This window comes from Gymnogyps californianus, chromosome 23, assembly GCF_018139145.2.
Source record: "Gymnogyps californianus isolate 813 chromosome 23, ASM1813914v2, whole genome shotgun sequence".
NCBI lineage: Eukaryota > Metazoa > Chordata > Aves > Accipitriformes > Cathartidae > Gymnogyps > Gymnogyps californianus.
The window spans coordinates 3,132,689-3,155,984 of record NC_059493.1 but is presented as its reverse complement, the minus strand read 5'-3'; the positions used below and the strand labels follow the sequence as shown (position 1 = coordinate 3,155,984).

The 23,296-nt window shown below is 58.2% G+C and overlaps 1 protein-coding gene across 1 annotated transcript; it reads left to right on the top strand.

Moving 5' to 3' along the window:
- The first annotated feature begins 2,735 nt into the window (after positions 1–2,735).
- LZTS1 (leucine zipper tumor suppressor 1) lies at positions 2,736–22,680 on the top strand. The gene is made up of 4 exons (XM_050910218.1): positions 2,736–2,757; positions 16,651–17,139; positions 17,551–18,372; positions 19,718–22,680. The coding sequence occupies exons 2-4, from the start codon at positions 16,789–16,791 to the stop codon at positions 20,381–20,383; spliced, it is 1,839 nt and encodes a 612-aa protein (XP_050766175.1). The 5' UTR covers positions 2,736–2,757; positions 16,651–16,788; the 3' UTR covers positions 20,384–22,680.
- Positions 22,681–23,296: the final 616 nt, after the last annotated feature.

Below are 23,296 nucleotides of genomic sequence, written 5' to 3'. Positions count from 1 at the left end.
CCTTTTCCCCTTGAGTGAAATCCTGCTAAACCATTCCTCTGCGCTCACATGAATACACTTTCTCCTTCTCCTTCTCCTTCTCCTTCTCCTTCCTCTTCCTCTTCCTCTTCCTCTCTTCAATTTTTAGGTCCCAAAATAGCAAATTCCAGCTGACTGCTTTCAAGGCAACGAGGCACCCGCAGGATTGTGGGAGCGTTGCTCAAATCAGCAGAGAAACCAACTAAGCTGCCAGGAAACAATATTAAAAAAAGCAGGGGGGTGGATCTCGTCTGCCGAGCGCCAGCTCCATAAATCAAAGCCCTGCGGTTTGTGCAGAGCTAAAACCTCACTTCTCCCGTGCTCCACCCCAGCATAACTATTTTCGCTCGGTGTCAAATGCCCTGATAGTGGGAGCCGAGGGCTGGGATTCGGGCGCACGCCGGCGGAAGGCAGGGCTGCAGCAGACCTCGCTGCTCCGGTTCACACCGCCTGCCTGTTCACACGGCGCCGGCCAGGCTCCCGCAGTGGGAGCAAAGTCAATCCCGGCGCCGAGCCCCAGCCGCTCTCCTCGAGTTGTGCCAAGGGCTGGCAACCGCGGCGTGACCGTCCATGGGACACGAGCCCGGTCCCATGGGGACCCAGTGGCTGATGGGTGCACAGACCAGTTTGAGATCGGTTTAGTCCCTGTCCCTGAGGACCTGCAGTCCTCTCGTTCCTGGGGGTCCTGCCGGGCCCACCTGCCTCTCCCTGTGCTGCTGCTGGGGCTGTGTGTGTGTGTGCAGGGATGTGCACGCTCATGCTGTACCCAGGATGGTTTCCCACGCCGACTTTGGGAAGGGAATGGCTGCAGCTCTCCTGCTGTACAGCTGGACACCCGCTGTGATGTGCCAGCTCACGCTGGGGCTGCCGTCTTCCCTGACCCCCTTCCCCACTCCGCCTTGGTGCTGAGAGGGCCAGGAGCCAACGTGGGGCTCGGGGGGAGCCGCCGGCCGCTTCCCGGCACGCCTCAGGTGTGTGCCGGAGCGGGGGGAGCCTCCCTCGCTGCATACCTGACCGGGACACAGCCATGCAGCACTGCGCATAGGGCAAGTCCAGATGTGCTGCCAGCTACCCAGCGAATTCCTGAGCGCTGCGTCAGCCGTCGATGGCAAACAGGCCTGCTCAGCGCGCGCAGGCAGGAAACCTGCCTCCGTGTAGGAAGAGATTAACGACTAGGTGAGGAAGAAGAAGGCAAACAGAGCTCCCCAGGGGCAGACATACAGGGAGGGAAGGGATGTGGGAACATAACTGCACCTCCAAACCGGCTCCAGCCTACCGGGGAGCAGCGGGACGCACCAAATGCTGCTCGGTGCTTGGGAAGTCACAGTGTGTGTGGGTACCTGCTCGGCTTCCTCCTGATATTGGAAAAATCACATCTGCACAAGCAGGATGGGCCTTACCTCTGGATAAGCACAGCCTGCTTGGGCTACAGAAATGGGTACCAGGGCCCCAGCCTGTGTCACTTCAGGAAGGTGATTTAGCAAAGATGCTCAGGATTTTTTCTTTAGAGCATCCCTCCCCACTGTCCGGCACTAAAGGTGAGGCCAGGAGGGGTCAGAAAGCTGGTTGCCCCCATGTCTGTACCTCAGCACAGCAATTCCCAGCCCCACGGGTGGTCCTCAGCCTGCGCTGACCTCAGCCTGCTGCTTTTGGGATGTTTTCGGCACCTGAAGGCAGGGTTGTGCACAGAGCAAACTCCTGCCAGGCTTGACAGCGCCGGAGCCAGGATGGGAGCAGCCACTCATGCAGACACTGCCATGGCTCAGCTCCCCCTTGTCCTGTATTTGTTTGCCTTTCTGCACGATAAACGTATGCACATGGGCACTCACAGCAGGGCAGCCAAGGGGGTGGCTTGTTTGCAGAGCCAAAGCCACTTCACTGAGCATCAGCCTGAGCGAGGCGAGGCTCCTCTGCTGACGCCCGACCACGCCACTGGCCCTGCGCCCACTGTAGCTGGAGTAGGTCTGCAGGTACCGTGCCTCAGTTTCCCTGTCTGCACCTAGAACGGCTCTGGCCACGGCCTCACCGATTTGGTTCCCTGTGGTCAGAGGCCTGGGGAACGTGTCCTTGTTTCTGCCGTGAGGACTAGTTCTGGCACGAGCGAGACACACCCCGGCCCAGCCCGGTGCTCATCCCAAACGGGGGATATTGGAGACTCCGCTTCAAGTCCCTGCTCCAAATCAAGCAAAACAGGAACTTCAGCCCAGACCTTTCCCGGCCGGGCGAGCTCCCTCGCTGCTGGCTGCTTTCCCCGGCCTCTCGGCTCTTTTCCCGAACAGCTTTCCAAGCCGCCAGACTGAATCCCAGTGCCGGGCAGGAACGGACGCACCGATGGTCCAAACCCGGCCGCGTTTCCCCAAAGCCCCTCTCACCTTTTCCTCTCCTTTAGCATCCGCCCCGGCCCCACAGCGAGCAAAGAAACCTCCCCCCCCCCCCATTCCCCAACCCACCGACGCCCCGTGCTGCCGGGCGGGGGCTGCGGCCGCTTCCCCGCGGGGCCGGAGGGGGGGGGGGGGAGCGGCGGGCGAGGCCGGGGGCCCGGGGGGGGGCCGGGGGGGGCCGGGACACCCAGCGGGCCGGGACACAAAGGCCGGGGGCTGCGCCGGGGCGGGCCGATGCGCGGGTGCGGGGCTGCAGGCTCCTCCTCCGCCGCCGCGCCGGGGATGCTGCTGCCGGGCACGCACCGGGAGCCCCGCGGAGCGCCGCGCCGCCGCGCAGAGGAGGCAGCGGCCACCCGAGGTGGGCGAAGCCCCGCGGCTGGGGACGGAGGGGACGCGGGGAGGGGAAGGGAGTGGGGTTGGGGGGGGCGGGGGGGAGAGCTGCAAGGCCACCGGGGTGCCGCTGCCCGGGGAGCTCCGTCCTCCGGGCAGCGGGGCAGGGGAGGGGACGGGGGCTGAGCTGCGCGGCCGGGACTCCCCCCCCCGCCTGGCCCGGCGAGGGGAGAGCGACCGGAATGCATCGCTTTGGGGTTAACCGGCACGGCGGGCACCGTGCCTCCGGGGATGGCCAGCGCAGCAGCAGCTTGCCCGGCCCGACCCTGCGGTGACAAGGCGCGGGGCTCGGGCACAGGGGGTCGGAGCCTCTGCCCAAGCCCCGGGCTGGGAGCTGCCCGGGAGAGCGGCTTAAATCGAGCGTGTCCTCTCCCGGCTGCACATCTCGCTGCGAGCTCTGCCAGGTCGGAGCCGCCAGCGGCTCCCACAGGGCTCAGCTCCGTCTTTTCACTTCCCTCTGAAGTCTGGAAAACTTCTTTGCAAGGCAGCGAGGAAATTCTGCATGTTCAGCACCTTGGTTCAGGCTGCTTCTGGTTACAGTCCCCAAACTCTCCCGGAAGAGAAAGAAAGGAGCAGATGCCTTTGGTTTGCTGTCATCAGCCTTGAGCCATCCTCGGGAAAGGGGCTGTGTGCCCGCGGTAGAAATTATTTGCCGGTAGTGCCTGTGTGCGTGCGGTAGGATGGGCAGCAAGCGAGCGGGCAGCGTGGGTAGAAGAGGATTACCAAGCGTGGAGGCTGTGGCTTGCATGGGCATCGGGTACCTCTGTGTGCAAATACTAATTGTATCTGGATGTGGGTGTCATTGCGTGTGAGCGTGCAGCCAGGTATCGCTGGAAGTGTTTTAGCCTTTCCTTGGGTGCACGTACGCGTGGCCAGGCAGGTCTGTCAATGCTTTCCTCGGTGTGTGCGCGCACTGTGCAGGCTGCAGGATCTGTGCCTGCGTGGTAAATGCGTGGGCGGGAGGCCACTGCTGACCGGAGGATGCACAGCTCTCGGGGGTGCCCGCCCAGGTCCTGGAAAGCCAGGGATTAACCTCTGCCTTTAAAAGCCGTGCTGGAGCGTTGCCGTGGCTGTGGCAGAAGTCAGCGCCGGGCTGTCACTTCTCACCCCGCTGACGCTTTGCCCTCAGTGCCAGATCTGCAGAGCCCGGCAGCTGCTGACTCCAGTGGGGAGCAAGCACGGAGCCGGGTCCCAGGCTCGGTGCACGGCGCTCCCTTCTTTGCTCAGCCAGCTGAGGAGTTTGCCCCTTGCCGTCTCCGAAGGGGCTGGATGCCTGCTTGGGCTCTGCAGAGAGCACCTCGCTTTTTCTCATGGTTCAGGAGTATTTGGCCGCGGGTACAGGTTCCCAGTGGTGTGGCAGGAGGGCCCCGCACACAGAAGTTGGCCCAGGATTGTGGGGGAGCCCTGACAGCTCCTGTCCAGATCCCCCACCCCTGATTCCCCTGCACGGCTGTGCCCACATGCCTCCATCTGAGCTGCAGCAGCGATACCACTGCATCCCTGCTACGAACGCCTTTCTCCCCAGGGAGATTGCGTTTGGTTTCCCACTGTCCCCTTCTGCTGACACCCCCCGTGGCCCCGGTGTCAGCCCCTTCCAGCAGTGCCAAGCCCTGGGCACCTCCTCAGCCAAGGCTCCTCAGCAGAGCAGTGCTGAGGGGGTTTCTCTCTCTCTCCTGTGTTCACAAGTGAGCTGAGGCCTGTGAACTCCTTACATGTGTGACTCAGTGTGCTCACCGCAGAGGGACCAGCACCTGACCCATTTTCCCGAGCAGGCTTGCGTTACCGCAGTAGTTACCATGGCTGTCCAAATTCCTCCCGAGAGCTTGTTTTCCTCACTGAAGGCTGCGGCAAGTGGAATACGAGCAGGAAAAAAGTCCTCGCGAGTCTCCACTATCTGTCTTCCTGATACCATCGCTCCAGACGCTGATTAACCTCCCTTTGAAACCATTGCCAGGGCAGAGCCTGCCCGGCTGCTCCTCGCCGGGCCCCAGCCTCCCACACCAGCCTGCAGTCACGGCCATGCACTGTCGCACACCGTCTCCCCGAGCCCCTCCGTGTCGCGCCGCGCCGACCTGCCCAGCTCACACCGACGCCTGCAGCCAGGCTTTTCTGAGGGTCTGCAGAGCCCTCCGTTAGCCATTCTGCGGTATCACCCGTGCAATTAATCACCAGGGCCATTAATCAGTGGCACAAAGAATTGTAAGTGCAAAATCATCGGTGCAATCAGCGGTGGGGGCAATTAATGACAGCTGCAAAAGTGCACTCAGGAACACAATCGCACGCTACGGGGGATGCTCGCAGCTCCCTGCCAGGCCTCCAGCCGCAGCCCCGCGGCACGCACACGCTCGAGGGGCTGTGCTCGCCGCCGTGGCAGCTCCCTCGCCCTCGGAGCCCCCAGCTGTGCCGGTGCCCCTCCTGCTCCCCTGGTGACCCCCTCCTCTTGGCACCGCAGGCTGCTAAATTGGGCTTGAGTCGTTCTTTTCCACCCACCCCTTAGTCACTCTTCCCTGGCAGGCAGCGCTGCGGAGCGGTAGGAGGCAAATGAATGCGAAACTCAGGCAGGAAAATAAGATTTCAAGAAAAGCCAGCTCCCCTGCGAGCCACCGAAGTGGGCGTAGGGACTTCCAGGGCAGGCTTCCTGTGCCGAGGGTGCGTGGGGCAGACCCCCAGCCCAGGCTTGGGCAGAGGGGCCGCGGCACCAGGGAAAGGGGGAAGCCCAGCCCTTGCAGATGCTCTGCTGCAGAGCGGCACCAGGCAGAGACAGGGATGCTGTCCCAGCGAGCTGCTGCTGCCCTCCCGTCCCGCGCCTCCTGCAGCCCGTGCTCTGATGATATCCTTAGCCCTAAATCACTGTTTTCCCCCTCTTTGAAAGCCTCTGTTTTGCTGCGGGCAGGTACAGTCATGCTCAGCACACACTCAGGTGAGGCATCTGCGGCATGCAGAGAGGTGGGCAGCCGCAGAGCAGCCGCTCTCAGTGCAACAGGGAGCAGAACCCAGTCGAGGGCTAGATTGCGTATCTGCTTTCCTTGAGACCATTCAAAAACCCGTCCCCATCTCCGACAGCGAGCGCTGAGCTCCAGGCTTGCTCCCTGGGACACTCAGTCACCCACAGACATCCCGGCAGAGCTCACAGCCCGTGGTGCAAGGTGCTGCGTGGACAAGTGTGAAAAGATAGTATCACTGCAGCCGTTACAGGAAACTGGTGCTATAATTGCTCCTCAAAGCAGCGCAGACTGGCAGAGACAGGACCGTGGCCCTGTGCTGCTCGATAGCGGAGCCACACGGGCTGCCATGCCCTGCACCCCGAGGCGTGGGAGCTTAATCCTCCAGCACTTAGAAAAAGCTTAGCAGTGATGGGAAACTCGGAGGCTTTTTTTTCTAGTCCCCCTAACCACTGACTTGCATGTGTGTTTATAAATATTTCTTTCTCCTGGGAGGTGTTAAAAATCCCCCCCCGCCGCCTAATTTATTTGATGTTATATGTTTACCGGCTGCCCTCAGGTTTGCTGTCGTGGTTTGTTCCAGGAGACCTGTAGGTATAAGGCTGCACAGAAAGCTCCTCCATGGAAGGGGGCAGGATGCAGGGAGGAGGCACGGAGCACCCGGGTCAGGGAGAGCAGCGGTGAAGGCGTGCGGCCGGGAGTGGGCAGGACCTCAGTGGACGGTTGCCATTAGGGATTAGTTAAAAATAGCAGGGAATGTACAAAGATTTGGCACGTGGGTCACAAAGTCTTTCCTACGCAGGTTGTTTGCTACTGTTGGGGTTTTGTGCTTGCTCACTTAATTAAGAAAAGCCCCCCCTTGAGCAGGAAGGCTGGGCAAATTGTTTCTGGGAAGCCCTGAATGTGCGCACACATGGCCATTACCTGGGTTTGGAGAGCGAAATCTGGGGGAAGGGGGACACCCCATTGCACGAGCAGGGCTGGGATTACTCCAGAGCTACAGGAGCAAATGCCGACCCTGCATTGCTTTGCAACCCGGTCCTCTCAACAGCAGCGCTCAGGTTCAGACCTTCCTCTTCCTCACACACAGAAGTTTTCCTCCTGAGCTAAAAGGAGATCTCCATTTAGCTCCTTGGCAGCGTAAGGCCTCTGTGAAAGCCAGCTCCTTCCAGCAGAGGGTAGCAATGCATGTGCACGCTCTCCTCCTTAGAATAAGAGAATTTTTAAGCATTTATTGAAGAGCCTCATCTCCTGAGCCTCTGACTTTTGGAGAAATAGGGCGTTGGCAGTGCTCAGGTCTGAGAGGCAGAGAGGCTGCAGCTGGGCGCTTGCCTCCCTCTTGCTGGAAGAGAAAAAGCCTCCATCGTAACTTGCCGTCGTGCAATCACACCGAGCTATTTGCCATCGATGGCATTTTCTCAGAGAAGTTTATCGAGGTTTCCTAGTTGCAGAAGGGATGAATTGGGCCCCTTGCCATATTGCCTAAGCAAAGATAACTATGTCAGAGGTTCTAGCTCGGAATGCAAGTTGGAAGGAACATTTAGATATTTAATTGCCTTTTAGCAAGCCATCAGCTAGAACTGTCTCAACAGACGTGCTCCTCTGAAATGCAAGTGCCTGTGTTTATTTTTTTTAAACAATTAAACGACATCTCTGTAAGCCAGTTATGGATGATCTCCTTTAAAGGTTAATTGAATATTCCTTGCAACTTTGATGTGCATTTCTCTTTTGAGAGAATTGCTCTATTTGGCAGCCAGGCATTAAAGGGGTGGTTTTCACAACGGGCCAAGTTTGACAAAAAAAAGGAGGAGGAAAATAGGAAGCGAGAACTGAATTTGCCTTTTTTTTTTCCTTTTGTGTCTGCTGCATTGAAGCCTGGTTGAGCAGAGCAGGGGTAGGGATGTGTAACACTCCGGAAAGCAAGAGAGGGAGTTGAAGGATGAGGAGACAGCGGCAGCGCAGCAGATGCTTTTCACAGCAAGGACTGAGATTGGCTTTTCATCAACATGCAGAAGTTGCCTTTTCTCAGCTCCCACTTGGCTGAGCATCATGCAAGGTACAAAAATACCCAGCATTTAGACAAACCACAGCATAACTGGTATCACAAACAAGGAAGCACAGCACAGAAATAATGCACAGCTTAGTTCTGGAGCTCAGGTGAAGTCAAGCATAGACTCGACATGGAGAAGTTTAGTTTGCTGGAAGATCTTTAGGTCCTGCCTCAGAGGAATTCTTCCTCTGATACTCACAGCCTTACTGCTAAGGACAGAGACTGAGGGTTTTCAGCTGCTGCCAGGATCAGTTATTTCCCTTCCTGTTTCTTAGGGAAGCAGCCGAAGCTTCCCACTGCAGCAGGCAGTTTCCAGGCTATGACTTTAGGAGTACGTCCTAAGAGAACCAGCCCTATCTCAGCCTCTGGCTGCTCATGTCCCCAGCTACCTGGCCATCACCAGTGAGAAAAGAGCAAGGGAGAGCAGACGGTGGGTCCGTGCACCCTGACAGTGCTCATGTTGCACGTGAACCCAACAAGGCTGAGAGAGAAGCAGCACAGATTGGCTTTATGATCCCCAGATATACCAAGGAGGTGCCAAAAGGCTAGAGGAGGTGCAGGACCGGAGAGGAGACCCACTTGGGCCTCCTGAGCACTTAGAGCAGCCAGGGAAGGTGGGCTGGGCGGCCGTGGCCAGCAGGAGCATGGGAGGCAATGCGGGCCGTGCTCCTGGCTGCTTTTCAACCGCTTGGGAGAGGAGGAGAGGCAATAAAAGGCAAGAAGATTGCAAACAGAGCCCTGTCTCCATGGCAGCCTGCAGCTCCACTTCTAAATTTTCCCTGTACATGGAGAGGATGCTTCTCCCCTGCATGCTCTTGGGGGAGTTTTGCAGCAGAAAGAGCCTTAGTCCGGGTATTTCCTGGTGGCTGGGGAGGGACTGGCTTGTGAAAGAAACCCTTGGTGCTACCATCTTGTCATAACCTGGGGGAAATGGGCTCACTGTCCCTCGTTACTGTTTTATCCGTAATTAGGGGGACAGAGGAAGACACGTGCAAAGCCTGTGGAAGCGGAAGGCTGGGAGGAAAAGTATTCAGGGCTCATCTCAAGTTACATGAAGTTCTTGCTATTTTTAGCTGGACAGGCAAGCCCTTTCCATCAATTAGACTCCAGAGAAAGCACGTGGGAGACGTGTAGGACACCAAACCTCACCGGTCTGGCTGCTGACGGGCTGCGGCTATGCCGATTAGCACCAGGCACAGACCTTGCCGCATTGGTGCTGCACAGGCAGGAATTAAAGGACAGCATCTCTGCAACTTCCCAACCACACTCGGAGGCACCTGCAAGACGTACAGAGATGCTGAGCTGCCTAGCGCAAGCCAGTCCCTTGCAACCAGCTTTTTTGGATGTCGTTCCCCCCCCCCCCCATGCTCACACCCTGGCAGATTGTGTTTTACAGGGTCGGAAATAGATGCGCGAGAAGGGGCCTCGCAGATCCCAAGTGAAAGCCGTGCTCAGCTGTCACCCACCCCAGCACCAGCTGCCAGCCCCAGACGGTTCCCAAAATAACTAACCCGTGGCGGGGATGCGAGGGCCCCCTCGCCCTCCTCCGAGGGAAGGAGCGGCCGTTTTGCGCCTGCCGGCCTCGCGGGGACGGGCCACCGTGGATGGTACCTTCTGCGAGGTCCTCCCTGGGAACGGGAGCCCCCTCTCCCCGACAGCATCCCCGGGCTGCAAAAACCCTTCCCCGAAACTTGCCCCGTTAACAGAGGGGTCCTGCGAGCAGCCGGCGGAGACTGAGCGGGTGCTGGTGGCCCCGGTGCCGTGGCACAGGGGGGTCTCGGCTCCGAGCCGGCTGTTTCCCGTGGAGTGACGGTGCCTGTCATGGGAGGGGTGTGAATTCAGCAGTCCGGAGGTGGTGGCCGTTCCCCGGTGCTGGCGTCGCCGTTCAGGTGTGCCTGCCACAGCCCCGGCAAGTCCCCAAACCTGCGAAAGACAAAAGCAGGGACCAGAGCATTTCTGAGTTTCCAATTAGCAGGGCTTTAATTGCAGTATTAGTTGCTCATTAGTGGGAAAAGCCAGATGCTGTTAGGAATTAAGTAAGCTGAAAAGATCTTTCTCTCCACCCCAGGAATATTTAACTATGTCTCATACAAGCATTTCCTTTGTACCGGGAGCATGACTGATATGACTTGTGTGGGTGCTGTGCTCGGCTGTTGAATCACTGATGAGCTCCGACGTCCGTGTGACGCGAGGCCGCTGGCAGGAGCGGGGATGAAGCTGTGAGGAGGTCCGGGTATTTCTGGGTGGCAGAGGTGGGGTTTCTTCGCATGTGGTCGAATGAAGGTTGGGAGCTGGAGGGTCCTGGAGCTGCATTTAACCTCGAGCAGAGTGAGAAAGCATTTGGGTTCTGGTGGGAGCAGAGAGCTGGGGACATCACGGGTAGGACTGAGGGTTACTTGCAGAAATATATGGCATCAGGAGCATAAAGAAGAGCTCTAGACCAAGCCAAGGTGGTAATAACATGGAGGCTCAGGCTCCCAGAGCGGTGCAGGGATATTCCCACAATGCCCGGCTGTTGCTGCGCTTGCATCTTGGGAACAATCCCTCCCCGAGGCCAGAGCGGGGTACAGGGCCAGCAGGAGGGAGGCCGGGACCGTCTCGAGCCCAGCTCGTGATAACGCTGTTTGGATTTGCTTGCATAGGAAGCTGTTTAATATAAAGTGCAGCTGTGCGGGGGAGAGCCGGGGCGTTTCAGCACCAGCAATCCCTCTTTGCTCTGTGCACAGAGAACACGGGCTGGCTCCGTAAACAGCCCCGGCTCGCCTGGGTCGGCACGAGCGGTGCTCGCGGGCTGGCCGGGGAGCATCAGCTTCCCAGCACAGCCTTCTTTTAATGACACCGTCCCATCGCTGTCCGCTGGCTGGGCTGGCGGGTGGGAGCAGGTTAAGCCGGTGATGTTTTGTCCCCCATCGCCACGTCGTTCGGTGACCTGCCGAGCCCAAGGATCCCGTACGCTGCCCCAGCCCAGCCCTCTCCCAACAGCTCACTTTGCTCATCTCCTGACTTTCCTGTGGGCTGTATCTCCCTGCAGGGTGCCAGGGCAAACACCAGCTTTCCCTGGGAATAAACGGCTGCTGGCTGAGGTTGCAGCCTTCCAGCCACCAGCAACAAGGTTTGTCTCACTTCGAAGTCCCTCTCGGGCTAGGGAGACAGAAAGAATAATACATCACTTTTTCTAGCCTACATATTTGCTGGTGCTATTAGTTTGTGCTCAGGCTAACTGTCCAGTAAGCATTTGCTGGAGAGAAAGCACGAGGCTCTGCAGAAATGCAGACATTGAAAGTCATGGGACTTTGCTGACTTACACCACATTTCTGTGGGTTGAGCAATCGTCCCCGGGCAGGGACAGGAGCCTGTCCCCGCTCAGCCAGGGCTCCCGCACAGGGAAACGCTGCCATCTCCCCGTGGAGGGACCAGACAGTATGGAAGTAGGCACAGCACAGCGGGCGTTGAGCCGATATCCTCTAAAGCTTGCTTTGCCAATATGATTCATTGTTAATTTGAGAAATTCCTCTTATTCTCGTACTGGCTTCCCCAAACATAGCTCAAACCAGTCGCCTCAATGCCGCCTACATCATCACACGGACAATTTTCCCCTGCTCTCCCATTAAAGCCACTTGTTGACTCATCCCCAGTCAGGATTGGTGCCTCGATCGCTCCACGGATGGAAGAGAGGTGTACGCAGCTCCTTCAAGCTCTTTCCAAAGCTGATGCTGAATTCAGTGTTGATTTTTAGCTTTTCCAGCAGGGCTGGCAGGAGGAAGGGCAGCGTAAGGGACCTTGACCTGAGCCACCCTCCCGCAGGAACTGGGTGCAAAGAGGCAGCGCTCGGTGCTGCCGATGGGCTTCAGAACGGGTGCAGATTGCCTTTTGTTGCTTTTTTCCCTACTGAGCAATTGCACCTTCACCTCCAGGGCCTGCAGCAGGATCCCCGGTCCTGGCGTAAGAGCCCAGCTGCCAGGGGACACTGGCAGAGAGACGGCACAGTCTACTACTGCTGCGCTGGCATGAAGCCCACCCAAATCCCTGCCAAAGCCACTGCTGGCTCCTCTAACAAGCACCAGCCAGTGGGTATGAATTCTCTTAGTGTTCATTGAAATAACATTAAGTGTGATGGACTCCTGGGCTATTAGAGTGGATGTAACATGTAATTGAGGCTGGTTATTCTTCATCTGGAGTGTCCCCCTTCACTAATGGCAAATCAGGGCAGAACACATGGTGCGTGCTTTGTGAATCCCGGACTCAATTCACTCCCTGCCTCCGATCAAAATGATCCCAATGAATGTCAATGAATGAGCGGGGGACAATGAATTAGAGTGAATGAAAGCCTTGTAATGGGGCCCTTCGCCGGCACCGAGCCACAATTGAACACCACAAGGATGGCGTCTGCCTGGGCGGTGTTTGAATTCATCCCCATTAGTGCGATTAGGGTGAAGATTACAGGGTGGGGGCAAGGTCGGCTCCGCTGATGGGGCTCTCCAAGCCCTATTGCTGCCATTTCTTTGGAGACCAAAATGAGCAGGTTTCTGAGAGCCTGGCTGCAGCTGGGCACGGGGAGAGCGGGCTGAGCTCCTAAGGCTGAGCAGAGACCGGCAGATGCTCACGCAGCCCAGGGTGGGTCCGGCTCATCGGCCTGGTGTTCGTTAGTGTTTGGGGTTGGGGGTCCTGAAATCAGAACCCGGTTTTGATTGCAGATCCCAAATCCAGCTCAGTGGGATTGCTGCACTCCGAGGTTTGGATTAAGCCATTCTCTTCATTAAAACATAAGTCAGATGCTCTAGGTAGCACATGCATGGGTTTTTACCATGGAAGTGCCCACGTTTTCCCCTGGGGCCACATTCCTGGTGTCTCAAAGACCCAAATCACTGAGTAAAACAGAGGCACATCACCTGGCAGCGATCGAGAGAAAGAGGAAGGAGGCTGCTCCTGGATCCAGGCTCTTGGCAGCTGCTGCTGCTGCTGCTTCTGTATTATCTCTGCATCTCCCAACAAACACCCAAATGTGTGGGTGCATCTGCACAGAAATGATGAATAATAATTCAAGAGGGAAAAAGAGTAGGCGAGAGAGTGCAGGGGAGAAGGAAGCTTTCACATACCGAGGGGAGAAGAACAGGATCAGCAGGGAAGGAGTAACACTGCGAAGCCTGGAAGGAAACGAAGGCTCTTACGAAGGTGACCTGTCTGGGGAAGGCAGAGAGAAAGCTACTGCCTGTGAAAACTCTGCAAGGAAGAGGGAAAGGCTTCAAAGAAACTGTGCTGCAAGGAGATAAGATTAAATTCCTGCAGCCCATTCAGAAAGGAGGCAATGGAGAGAGTCGCTCTCCCACGTGCGATTGCAGGGTAGGCATGACTGCAATGAATGTGGGATGCCATTCATTTTTTCCCCTCTGTTTCTGCAAAAGCAAGAGTGGGTGCACCCGCGCATTCAGCCCCTGATCCCGTGGGTTTGGCCCACACTGCACGGCTGTTTATTGGGGGTCCATCCTGCAGGCGATCACCGCCGGAGCCCCGTGCCTCCCGGCTCGCCACTCCACCTCAATGGGTTTTGTTAACAGCCCCTCGAAGTCCTGCGAAGGGTCCTGGAGCACAGGCACTGCCCCTCGGCACAGCGTCGCCCCGGGGGTCCGACCGACGCGGGGCTCGTGCCGTCGCCCCGGCCCCCTCCCCACCACTGCGCCGACAAAAGAGCTCTGAAGGGCTCATTTGCTGGAGGCAGCAGAGCGAGAGGGAAAGGCTTGTGTCTTTTCTGGCTTTCTGTCCTCGTTAATTGGCGAGTATCAGGGCAAATCACGTTTCAAAGTAATCGCCTTTAGCACCGAGAGCCTGGTGAGGCCGGGAGCTGAGCGGGTGGGGGGCTGCAGCGTTTGGCTTCAGGGACAGAGGCGGGCTGGTACGGTGGCATTGCCATCGCACGCTGGTAGGCACACACGGACCCACAGCACGCAACGCGCACCCCACAGGCGTGCACAGGTCGAGCCCCGATACACCCACATGCTTATCCAGGCTGCCCGCACCACTCGCCGCAGTGTGAGCTCCCCGCTTGTGCCTACAGCCATGGTGCCACACAGCCCCGCTCACCCAGGCACGCACCCCACCTCCAGCAGCCCTCCCCACAGCTGTACGGACTGGGGCACCCACCATTGCCGGGGCATTTTCAGACCCTGCACTCAGTATCACTTAGATTTACTTTTTTTTTCCAACCCCCTTTTACACTTTGCAATATGCCTAACCTCACTGAACTGTGGCTGTTCCCAAGCATGCAAAACCCCTTAAAATATACATATATACATGCATCTAAATATATACGTATGTACATAAAGACTAGTTTTTGTCTGGCTCGGCAAACTGATCTGGCTCCCTGTAGAGTCACACAGTCACTAGATTCGACGCAGGGGAAGATGCAAGCATGAGCCACAGAGGCTGACCAAGGAAGGGGGACAAGTCTGGTCCCCCCTTTTGGCGGTGCCCCAAAGCTGGAGCCGAAGCCTGTGCCCTCTGCTCGCCTGGTGCGCTCCCAGCTGTGCTGTCTCCAGAGCCTTTCTCTTTCTGCTAACACTGTGCATGAATGCCAACTCCTCCACAGCTTTCAAAGTGTTCATTTTTAAATTGAAAGAGGGAAGAAGAAGAAAAAGACATGCCCAGCCCTCTCAGGCATGTGTAGGAGGGCTGGGATTGATTGAAACGCCTCCTGCCAAGAGGCTGGAAAGTCCCAGCTCTCCCTCCTCACATTTCTCCTGTCTTCTGCAGGCACCCGAAAAACCAAGGGCGCATCCATCCAAGGGGCCTGGTGCTCTGGCCACGGCGACGGCAAGTCTGGCATCCCCAGAGCAGTGGGTCCGTGCACCCTGTGCTGCTCCGCGTTTTAAGGCATCGAACCTCCCTGACACCTCTGCCATAGGTGTACGTAAATACACCGGCTGCTTTCCCCCCGGCTCACTCGCACATGTTGAACGCTGTCTCTGGGATGCTGTCGCTATAGTTGGCAGCTTTGCTGCTGTGACACTGCCTTTTCTCTTCTGCAGGCGCATACACACAAGCATGGTGTCGGGAACACACGCTGGCGAAGCAGCCTCCTGTGCCAATTATCCTGTTCCCTGCAGCGATTCCTCCCCCTCTGCGCACATTATGCCTCTTACCCTATAAAAATGAATGAAGCCGAAGTCATCGATCACTTTTAGCATATCAGCATCCAGGCAGCAGTTCAGACCTTGGTTCTTACTTACTTCTCTTAATCTCCCAAGAATGGATTTAGGGATTAAAGCGGATATTCTGTCTTTCTGGGACTTTTCTTTGACACTTAATCAATCTGGGTCCTCAGGGCACAGAGAAAAAGAAAACAAATAAAGCTGAGGGATGAGCACAGGTTCGCGTTACCCTGTTCAGGATGCAGAGGAGCCTGCACCGGAGCAGGCGTAAGGCAGGACATAACGAAGAATGGAAAAAACATAGGAGCAACTCTCTAGGCCTTGAGGATGAGGCAGCGAGGATGCCCTGGCACACCGTGCCTGCACCTCCTCCGCCACCCAACCCTCTCCTGCTGCCAGGGGACATTTTACCCCTGGGACGCCTGCTCGGGCAGTGGGAGCCCCACACGGGGCAGCCCCGGAGAAGAGCCGGACCATGCAGTGCTGACACCACCGAGAGTGGGAGCTTTGAGCTGTTCTGCATGCAGCGGAGAGCAGAAACGTTTCCTCTCTCATCATCCTGTGCAAACAGGATTTAGCTCATTTTGATTATGCACTAACTTCTGCCTACGAGCGGCTCTTCCCCCTTCTGCCCGCCTCACCCTTTAATTATCTAGATGGAAGGTGCATCTCCATTATAGCCCTGACACTGGGAGCCAAGCGTCGCAAAGGCCACCAGGAGCTGGGATTTTATTTTAAATTTTTTTTCCCCCATGGCGAAGAGAATTAATGCACAGCCCCGCATACCTCTGAACCGTGATCACAATACTTAGCGCACACATAACGCCTCTCGCCTTCTTAAGTGCTGCACAGACATTAAGCGTAATTAAGCCTCACAGCATCCCTTTTCAGGTAGGTTAAGAGGAGCACTGAAAATTGGAGAGAAATCAGGGAGCGACAGGCTGATGCAGGAGAGGTTGTGACTGCTGCTCGCAGTGCCGATGGCTGTCAGAAAATGGGATCCATCCGGCATGGAACAAGCAGGACGCACAGGCGCTTGTTGAAATTAGTGCCTATTAGGCACCTAAAAATCACTACAAATCCCTTTTCCTCCTCTCCTTATTTTTAGAGTCTCCCGTGTCTCATAACCCCCTGGCCTCATCCGGGTGCACCGTACCCAGCAGCTCCTGACAAGCCCCCGGGTGCGGGGCGGGATGCGCCCAACCGGCCGGGAGCCGTGCCACAGCGGGTGCCAGCCAGCCCCGGGGGACGCAGGCAGCTCGTGGGAGGCTCCTGGAGCCCTCCCCAGGCGCAGGGGAAAGCCCTGCTCTTCCCTGCCTTCCTTGCCTGCTGCCCTCCTTCACGTGGGGCTTCTGCGGAGGGATGGAGAAGAGCAGCCCTGGGCTGGCAGCGGGGTACCAGCCTCAGCAAGCATCCCTCTCCCTTTGCATGCACCCGAGGACCGACCAGCTCATCTGCACACACACCCCCCGCCCGACACACGCTGACCCATCCCCGGACACACGCCTGGCGAAATGTGCACGCTGAGGTGCAGACGTGCCCTTTGCACAAGCCCTTTCACGTGCCGATGCCAGCTTGTACCCAAACGTGCGTGGAAGGCGTGTGTTTACGCACTCATATCGTCAGAAACCGCCCCGCTCCTGCCGATGCCCAGACCACGGGCGCAGCATTGCGCCCGCCTCCCAAGCTGCTTTTCCTCACCCTGCTCTCTTTGCCTCCCCCAGGCTCGCCGCTCCCAGGCGCAGCGAGGTCTTTGCTATGATTGCAGCAGCAGCCGTCTCTACCCGCTGCCCGGACCCCTCGCCACACGGTTCAGCCGGGCTCCGCTCCCCCCGCTGCATGCCCCCCTGCCCGGGAGCAGCATGGGCAGCGTCAGTAGCCTCATCTCCGGCCACAGCTTCCACAGCAAGCACTGCCGAGCCTCCCAGTACAAGCTCCGCAAGTCGTCCCACCTGAAAAAGCTCAACAGGTACTCGGACGGGCTGCTCCGCTTCGGCTTCTCCCAGGACTCCAGCCACAAGTCCAGCTCCAAAAGCAGCAAGAATGAGGACTTCTTTTACATCAAGGTCAGCCAGAAATCTCACGGCTCCCACCGAGCGGACTATACCTCGCTTGCCGGCGGGGAGCTGGGCAGCCAAGCCGGGACGAGCGGCATGGACTTCGGGACGCCCACGCCACAGAAGCTGATGTCCTTTCCCAGTCAGCTGGAAGTGGTTAGTAGGGGAGACGGCGGCCCCAGAAGTGGGGGGTGTCCACTGGACCGCATCTGCCCTCAAAGCGGGTGCAGGTCCCACCACAGGGCTGTCCTGGTCCAGGAGAAGGCTCAGAGAAAATAGTTAGTGCCGAGGAAGCGGGAGGAGAGGGGCAGCTGGGAGGTGCTGAGGGCACCCTGCCACCCTCTGCTTTCGGGAATTTGGATCAGCAATATGATCCGTATCCTTTCATTTCCAAACATGCCATTTGCCTCCTGACAGAGGCAGTTTTAACCATCCCGAGCTTTTGGCCCTTGATGGAGACCCAAGCCATCCCCGCCATGGGGGTCTCATCCTTGGGGGCAGAAGGGATGGGGGAGAACCGGTGACGTGGTGTCGGTCTGTGCTGACGGGCTCTGCTCTTCTCCCCAGGGTGCGGAGAAGCCGGCTGCACGGCCGACCGCCTTCAAGCCGGTGCTGCCCCGGTCCGGCGCCATCCTCCACTCCTCCCCGGAGAACGGGGGTCACCTCTCCCAGCAGCTGCATCCCCCGGACAAAGCCAAGGAGCAGGAGCTGAAGCCGGTGCTGTTCTCGGGGGGTCTGTCCGACTCCGGCAGGAACTCCATGTCCAGCCTCCCCACCCACAGCACCAGCAGCAGCTACCAGCTCGACCCCCTCGTCACGCCCATGGGACCCATCAGCCGCTTCGGGGGCTCAGCCCACAACATCTTGCAGTGCGCCATCATCCAGGACAGCAACATGATGAGCCTCAAGGCCATGTCCTTCTCCGATGGGGGCAACAAGATCCTCAACCCCGGCAAAGCCCCCCACCATCACGCCGCCGAGAAGACCACTTGCATCCGTTCGCCCATCTCCACGGATGAGTCCACCATCCAGGAGCTGGAGCAGAAGCTGCTAGAGAGGGAGGGAGAGTTGCAGGAGCTCCAGTCGAGCTTCGAGGAGAAGGAAGTCAGCTCCTGCCAGGCTTATGAAGAGAAGCAGCGGCGCTGCAAGGAAGAGCTGGAGGGCCTCAAGCAGAAATGCAACAGCAAGCTCAAGCAAACCTCACAGAAAACCCAGCGGACGCAGCAGGTCCTTCACCTCCAGGTGTTCCAGCTGCAGCAGGAGAAGAAGCAGCTCCGGGAGGAGCTGGAGAACCTCATAAAAGAGCAAAACCTGCTGGAGACCAAGCTGAGGTCCTACGAGAAGGAGAAGACCAGCTTCGTCCCAGCGCTGGAGGAGACCCAGTGGGAGGTAAGCGGCACTGGAGCACCGAGCGGCATCTCGGGCTGCCAATGCTGAAAGCAAAGCGTGTGCGTGGAAGGCAATAGCTCCGGCACCCGCAATAAACCACACAGCTCTTCACCATTTCTATACCTGCGTCCAGCAGCACCACAGAGGGTCTGAGCAGAGCTGATGGTGCGCGCACCAAGCCCAGGCTGTAGGAGATAGATATTAAAGCTGAGGAGAGCCCTAGTCTGTCATGTGGAGGCTCTGTAAGTTATAGAGTGACTCACTGCCCCTCTTAACCCCTCAGCACTTCACATCATATAAGGAAACAACTACTGCATAAAAAACCCAGTCATTAAAATAACTTCGCGTTTCCAACCTCCAGCGCAGGGTTTTTCAGGCTGCCTGCCCCAAAGGAGCAGTAAAGCTGCCTTCCCACGTGTAAATAGGAACTACTTGGACTTGCCATGGTCATTTATTAGAGAGCAGTAAAACCTTCCACTCTGTGCTTAAGCTTAATTTTCTCACTGATTGGGTATCGCTGAACAAAGACCGTTAAACTGCTGAAAATTCAGAAGTGAGCCTGCTCACCCCCCTGAATAACATACGCCGATGTCATTTCACTGCGGCTGTACAGGGAGAAGCGTAGCTGTTGCCCGGCACACTTCGAGGAGCGTGGTGTTCACCTTCGCTCCCTTGCATGCAAGGATTTCTCATATGGCTTTCAGTATCTCTATTTTATTTGCATTTTGGAGCCACCTTTCCAGGCTGTTCGCAAGCCCTATCGGAATTGCAGCGGCAGGGTCCCACTGAGTGCAGCTGGACGCCGAACCCCCCACAGCTGTCTCCGGGAGCAGCTGTGCCAGCCACGCTTTAGGCTCCAGCGGGATGCTCCAGTGGGATTTACATGCTTTGGTCCCAGCTGCAATTTTGCGGGGTGCAGGGTGCAGTTGGGTGTCTGCTTGCAAAACAAGCTCAGCAAGTTTAACTGACCGCGTGAGCCGTCAGCGGTGGTTTCGGCAAACGTGTTGGACGGGGTATTGAGACTTGAGCACTTCCTCAACACCCTCCATTTCCACACCTCATCTGAGGGGTGTCAGCTCCTTAAACCCTCACGGCTGCTCACTAGCAGCCCCCGGTGTCAGCTGGGGTGTTGATGCATGGAGAGTGTGGGGTCCCCTCCAGCCCCCCTCAGAGCCCGGGGCATTGATCCCTGTGCTGGGGCATCTCCCTGGATGGGATTTTGTGGCCAGGGTCTCCATATGTTGAACCCCAGCTGTGCCCAACACGGCTTGCATGGGGTACCATGGGTGCTGCGGGCTTTCTCCGCGGTGCAGCCCTAACCTGGGTGCTGCATCCCTCCCCACAGGTGTGCCAGAAGTCAGGGGAGATCTCCCTGCTGAAGCAGCAGCTGAAGGAGTCCCAGACGGAGCTCAACACCAAGACCACCGAGATCCTCAGCCTGAAGGCTCAGCTGAAGGAGGTGAGGGTGAAGATGGAAGGGCTGGAGATGAAGACCCAGGACCTGGAGGGCTCCCTGCGCACCAAAGCCATGGAGCTGGAGGTGTGTGAGAACGAGCTCCAGCGCAAGAAGAACGAGTCCGAGCTGCTGAGGGAGAAGGTGAACCTGCTGGAGCAGGAGATCATGGACCTGCGGACGGAGCTCGCCGTCCTCAAGGAGCAGCTGAGCGAAGCCCGGGAGGTGGCCAGGCCCTGCGCCGTGGTGGACGATGCTCAAGCCCTGCAGGGAGAGGTGGAGAGGCTGAGGGCAGAGCTGAAGGCTGAGCGGGACAACAACGAGCAGATGACCTCCGGCTTCCAGCACGAGCGGCAGACATGGAAGGAGGAGAAGGAGAAGGTGATTCACTACCAGAAGCAGCTGCAGCAGAGCTACCTGCACATGTACAAGAGGAACCAGAACCTGGAGAAGATGCTCCAGCAGCTCGCCGCGGGGGAAGATGGCAAGGAGCCTATCGAGCTGGACATACCCGGCGCCGACGTCCCCTACGAGGACATCATTGCCACCGAGATCTGAGCCAGGTCTGCCTTCTCCTCCTTGCAGCTCGGGGGCGGGCATCTCTGCCAGGCGAGAAGCGCTTGCCCCGCAGCTCGGCCCGCGCCTTGTACAGTTCAGATGAGCCATGTATTTATTAGCGGAGCTGGTGGCCTGGCCAGCTCGCCAGCCCTTCTCCCCTCCCCGCGTCGCACCGCGGCGGTGCCCTCCGCCGCCTGTCGTGTTACAGAGGTGAACAAGCAACTCGTGCCAATGGTGACGTGCCAGCAGCTCCCCCTCGCCCCCGCGGCCGCCTCGGCAGCACCCCTTCTGCCCCCTTGTAGGACTGAGAAGCCGGCGACGGGGGTGGTCAGGAAACAGGACTTCAGCAAATAATCTCCCGTCAGGTGACGAGATGATGCAAAACTCCCAGAGGATGCTCTGCTGCAGGCTCGGAGGGATCCCATGACGGCACAGCTCTGGGCACGGGGACACCACAGCCCTTCCCACCGTCTTTGAGAGGAATCGGCCACGGCACATTTCCAGCCGCTCCCTGCCCGCAGCCTGGAGGAAGCTCCGTGCTGCTCTCACACCTCCTTAACGTTCCTCCGGTCGGTGCCGATCTCCAGGGCACCGTGGGATGGAGGAGCCGCCTCCTGCCGCCGGCACAGGCTGCACATCCACTTCTCCCATCCTTCAGCTGCTGTAGTGCCTCAGGAAGGACCCTACCCACACACACGCACACCCCACCTCCTTGCAGCCCACACCCCCACCGAAATCACCTTTCACTAACGAGCACAGCCCACCCCGCACCCGTCCTGTCCCTTGGCCACAGCCACACCGGCACATCCCTCCTCCCTGGACCTGCACAGCCATGGCGAGCCCAGCGTTCCCCGCTCTGACGGACAAGGACTCAGTGTCCCTTTTCTCCAGCTGCCAGACGGGCAACTGGATTTAAGAATTAACAGAAGTTTCCAAGCCACAGTCTGACCCGAGGAATTGAGGGGGAAATCGGTTGTGTTTGCCCCACGACCCCACGTGCTCTCACTCGCTCGCTGCGACCGTCCCTCCTGGGAACTCCGGCTGCCTTATCTCCTCCCGTGCCCTTACGTCCACGGGATCCCGTCAACAGGAGCTCGTTAAAAAAACCCAAACCAACCACTTTCATTTTGTTTTCTACCCCAGCTCTTAAAATTTCCTCCTGCCGCCAGCAAGCGGATAACAAGGCTCCACTGCACATCACCAGCGGTGACTCTCCTGTCCCCCCATGGCTCGGCACGGGCCGGGAGGGAATCAGCCAGCATCCAGCTTGCCAGGGCGGAGGTCTCCAGCCGGGACCACTTTGTGCTAGTGCAATGGTATTTTTACTGCAATATGTTTGTTTCCCCATTAGCGAGCTGGGCACCAGCCTGGGAAGCCCCATCCCAGGGTTGCGGGGGGATCTTGCACGATCCCATGCCGCAAATTCGGCCAAGGGCTCAAAGCTGTGCACAAGCAGCAAAATTCAGCATCCCTCACCCCGCTCCAGCCAGCCTGTAAAGGCGACACACGGAAACCAGTCTGTGCCTTCTGCGCCTGCCCCCGAGCACCCTGCCGCGGCATCCCAGCACGTCCCGGTGCTGGCACACAGCACAAGCCAATCCTTAGCCATGGTCCGCTGGAGAAAAGCCAACCTCAAATCCCAGTTCCAGCCCTGCGGCTGTAGGTCAGGGCCACGCTGGGTCAGCCAGCCTTCGCCCAGACCTGCTGAAGGATGTTTTGGAGAGAAGATCAGGAGTTGAAGGACGGCACCCGGCTCCGCTCCCGCTCACAAGGCCGGAAGGGATTTTCTACATCATCCAAGCCATAGCCCTGCACCGAGGGCTCTGCATCCCCTCCGCACCCCACATCAGAGCCAGAGCACGGTGTCCAGGAGCTTTCCAGTGCCAAACACGTGGGGTACCGAGGGGAGCAGAGCCCTCCCCGGCTGCCCTGTCCCGCAGCCCCCAGCGAGGTGATGCCCGCGCCCGCCTGCCCAGCCCTGTTCCTGCTCCCGCTGGTGTCGGTGGCACCGTCCCAGGTCCCCGTCGCCCCAGCCCCGCGTCCTCCCCAGCCAGCGCTGTATGATGTGATTGCCCGGAGGCATCGACGTGCTGCCTTTGCACAACGCTGTGTGTGACCGTCCGCATCGCAGGTGTGTCGCTCCCGGTGTGAGCCACGGCCGCCCTGCCCGCTCTGCGGCTGGCCGGGCTCAGCCTGTACATATAATTATTTTTCTGCAGGTTTTTTGGATGTTATTTCTGGTGACCGATGTAAACTACTGGTAATTTTATGTTTTTATTTATAAATAAATTTTTTAAAACTGATTTAGCCTCTCCGAGTGCCTGGCTTGGCAGCGTTCGGAGGGTTTTCACCACCGGTGAGCGGCAATACGCGACGGCGCTTTGCCGTGCCCCTCTCCGGGGCACATCATCCCCCCCAAGCCACAAACCATTTATCGCAGCCCACCAAGGTCCCCTTTGGGGACATCCTTCCACCTGGCCCTGTTTGTTTCCAGCCCCGCAAGCGCTTTGCCACGCGGGCGAGCGGCGTTATCTCCGCTGTGCAGCTGGGATAACCCATGCATGGAAAAGCGGCAACTTGCCTCCGGCGAACACGGGGCTATTGGAGAGGAGATAATCTGCCTGGCCCCGCTCCCAGCCCGCACCCGACGGGCTTCGCCCTCCTGCTCTGCAGGTGAGACCGATTTCCATCCCGACCCCGCGCAGCCCAAAGCCCCCAGCCCCGGCGGCCCCCGACCCACCGTCCCCAGGGTGGGCAGGTCCATCTCCTGAGGAGAGCCAGAGAAAACAATTACAGAGGGAGAGATACGGTGGAAACGCCTTAACAAAACCGAGGGCATGTTTTGACTATTTAAGCTGTTTTCCTCCAAAACCAATCGACTCGGAGCCTATTTGCGCTGCACGGGTCTGGCGG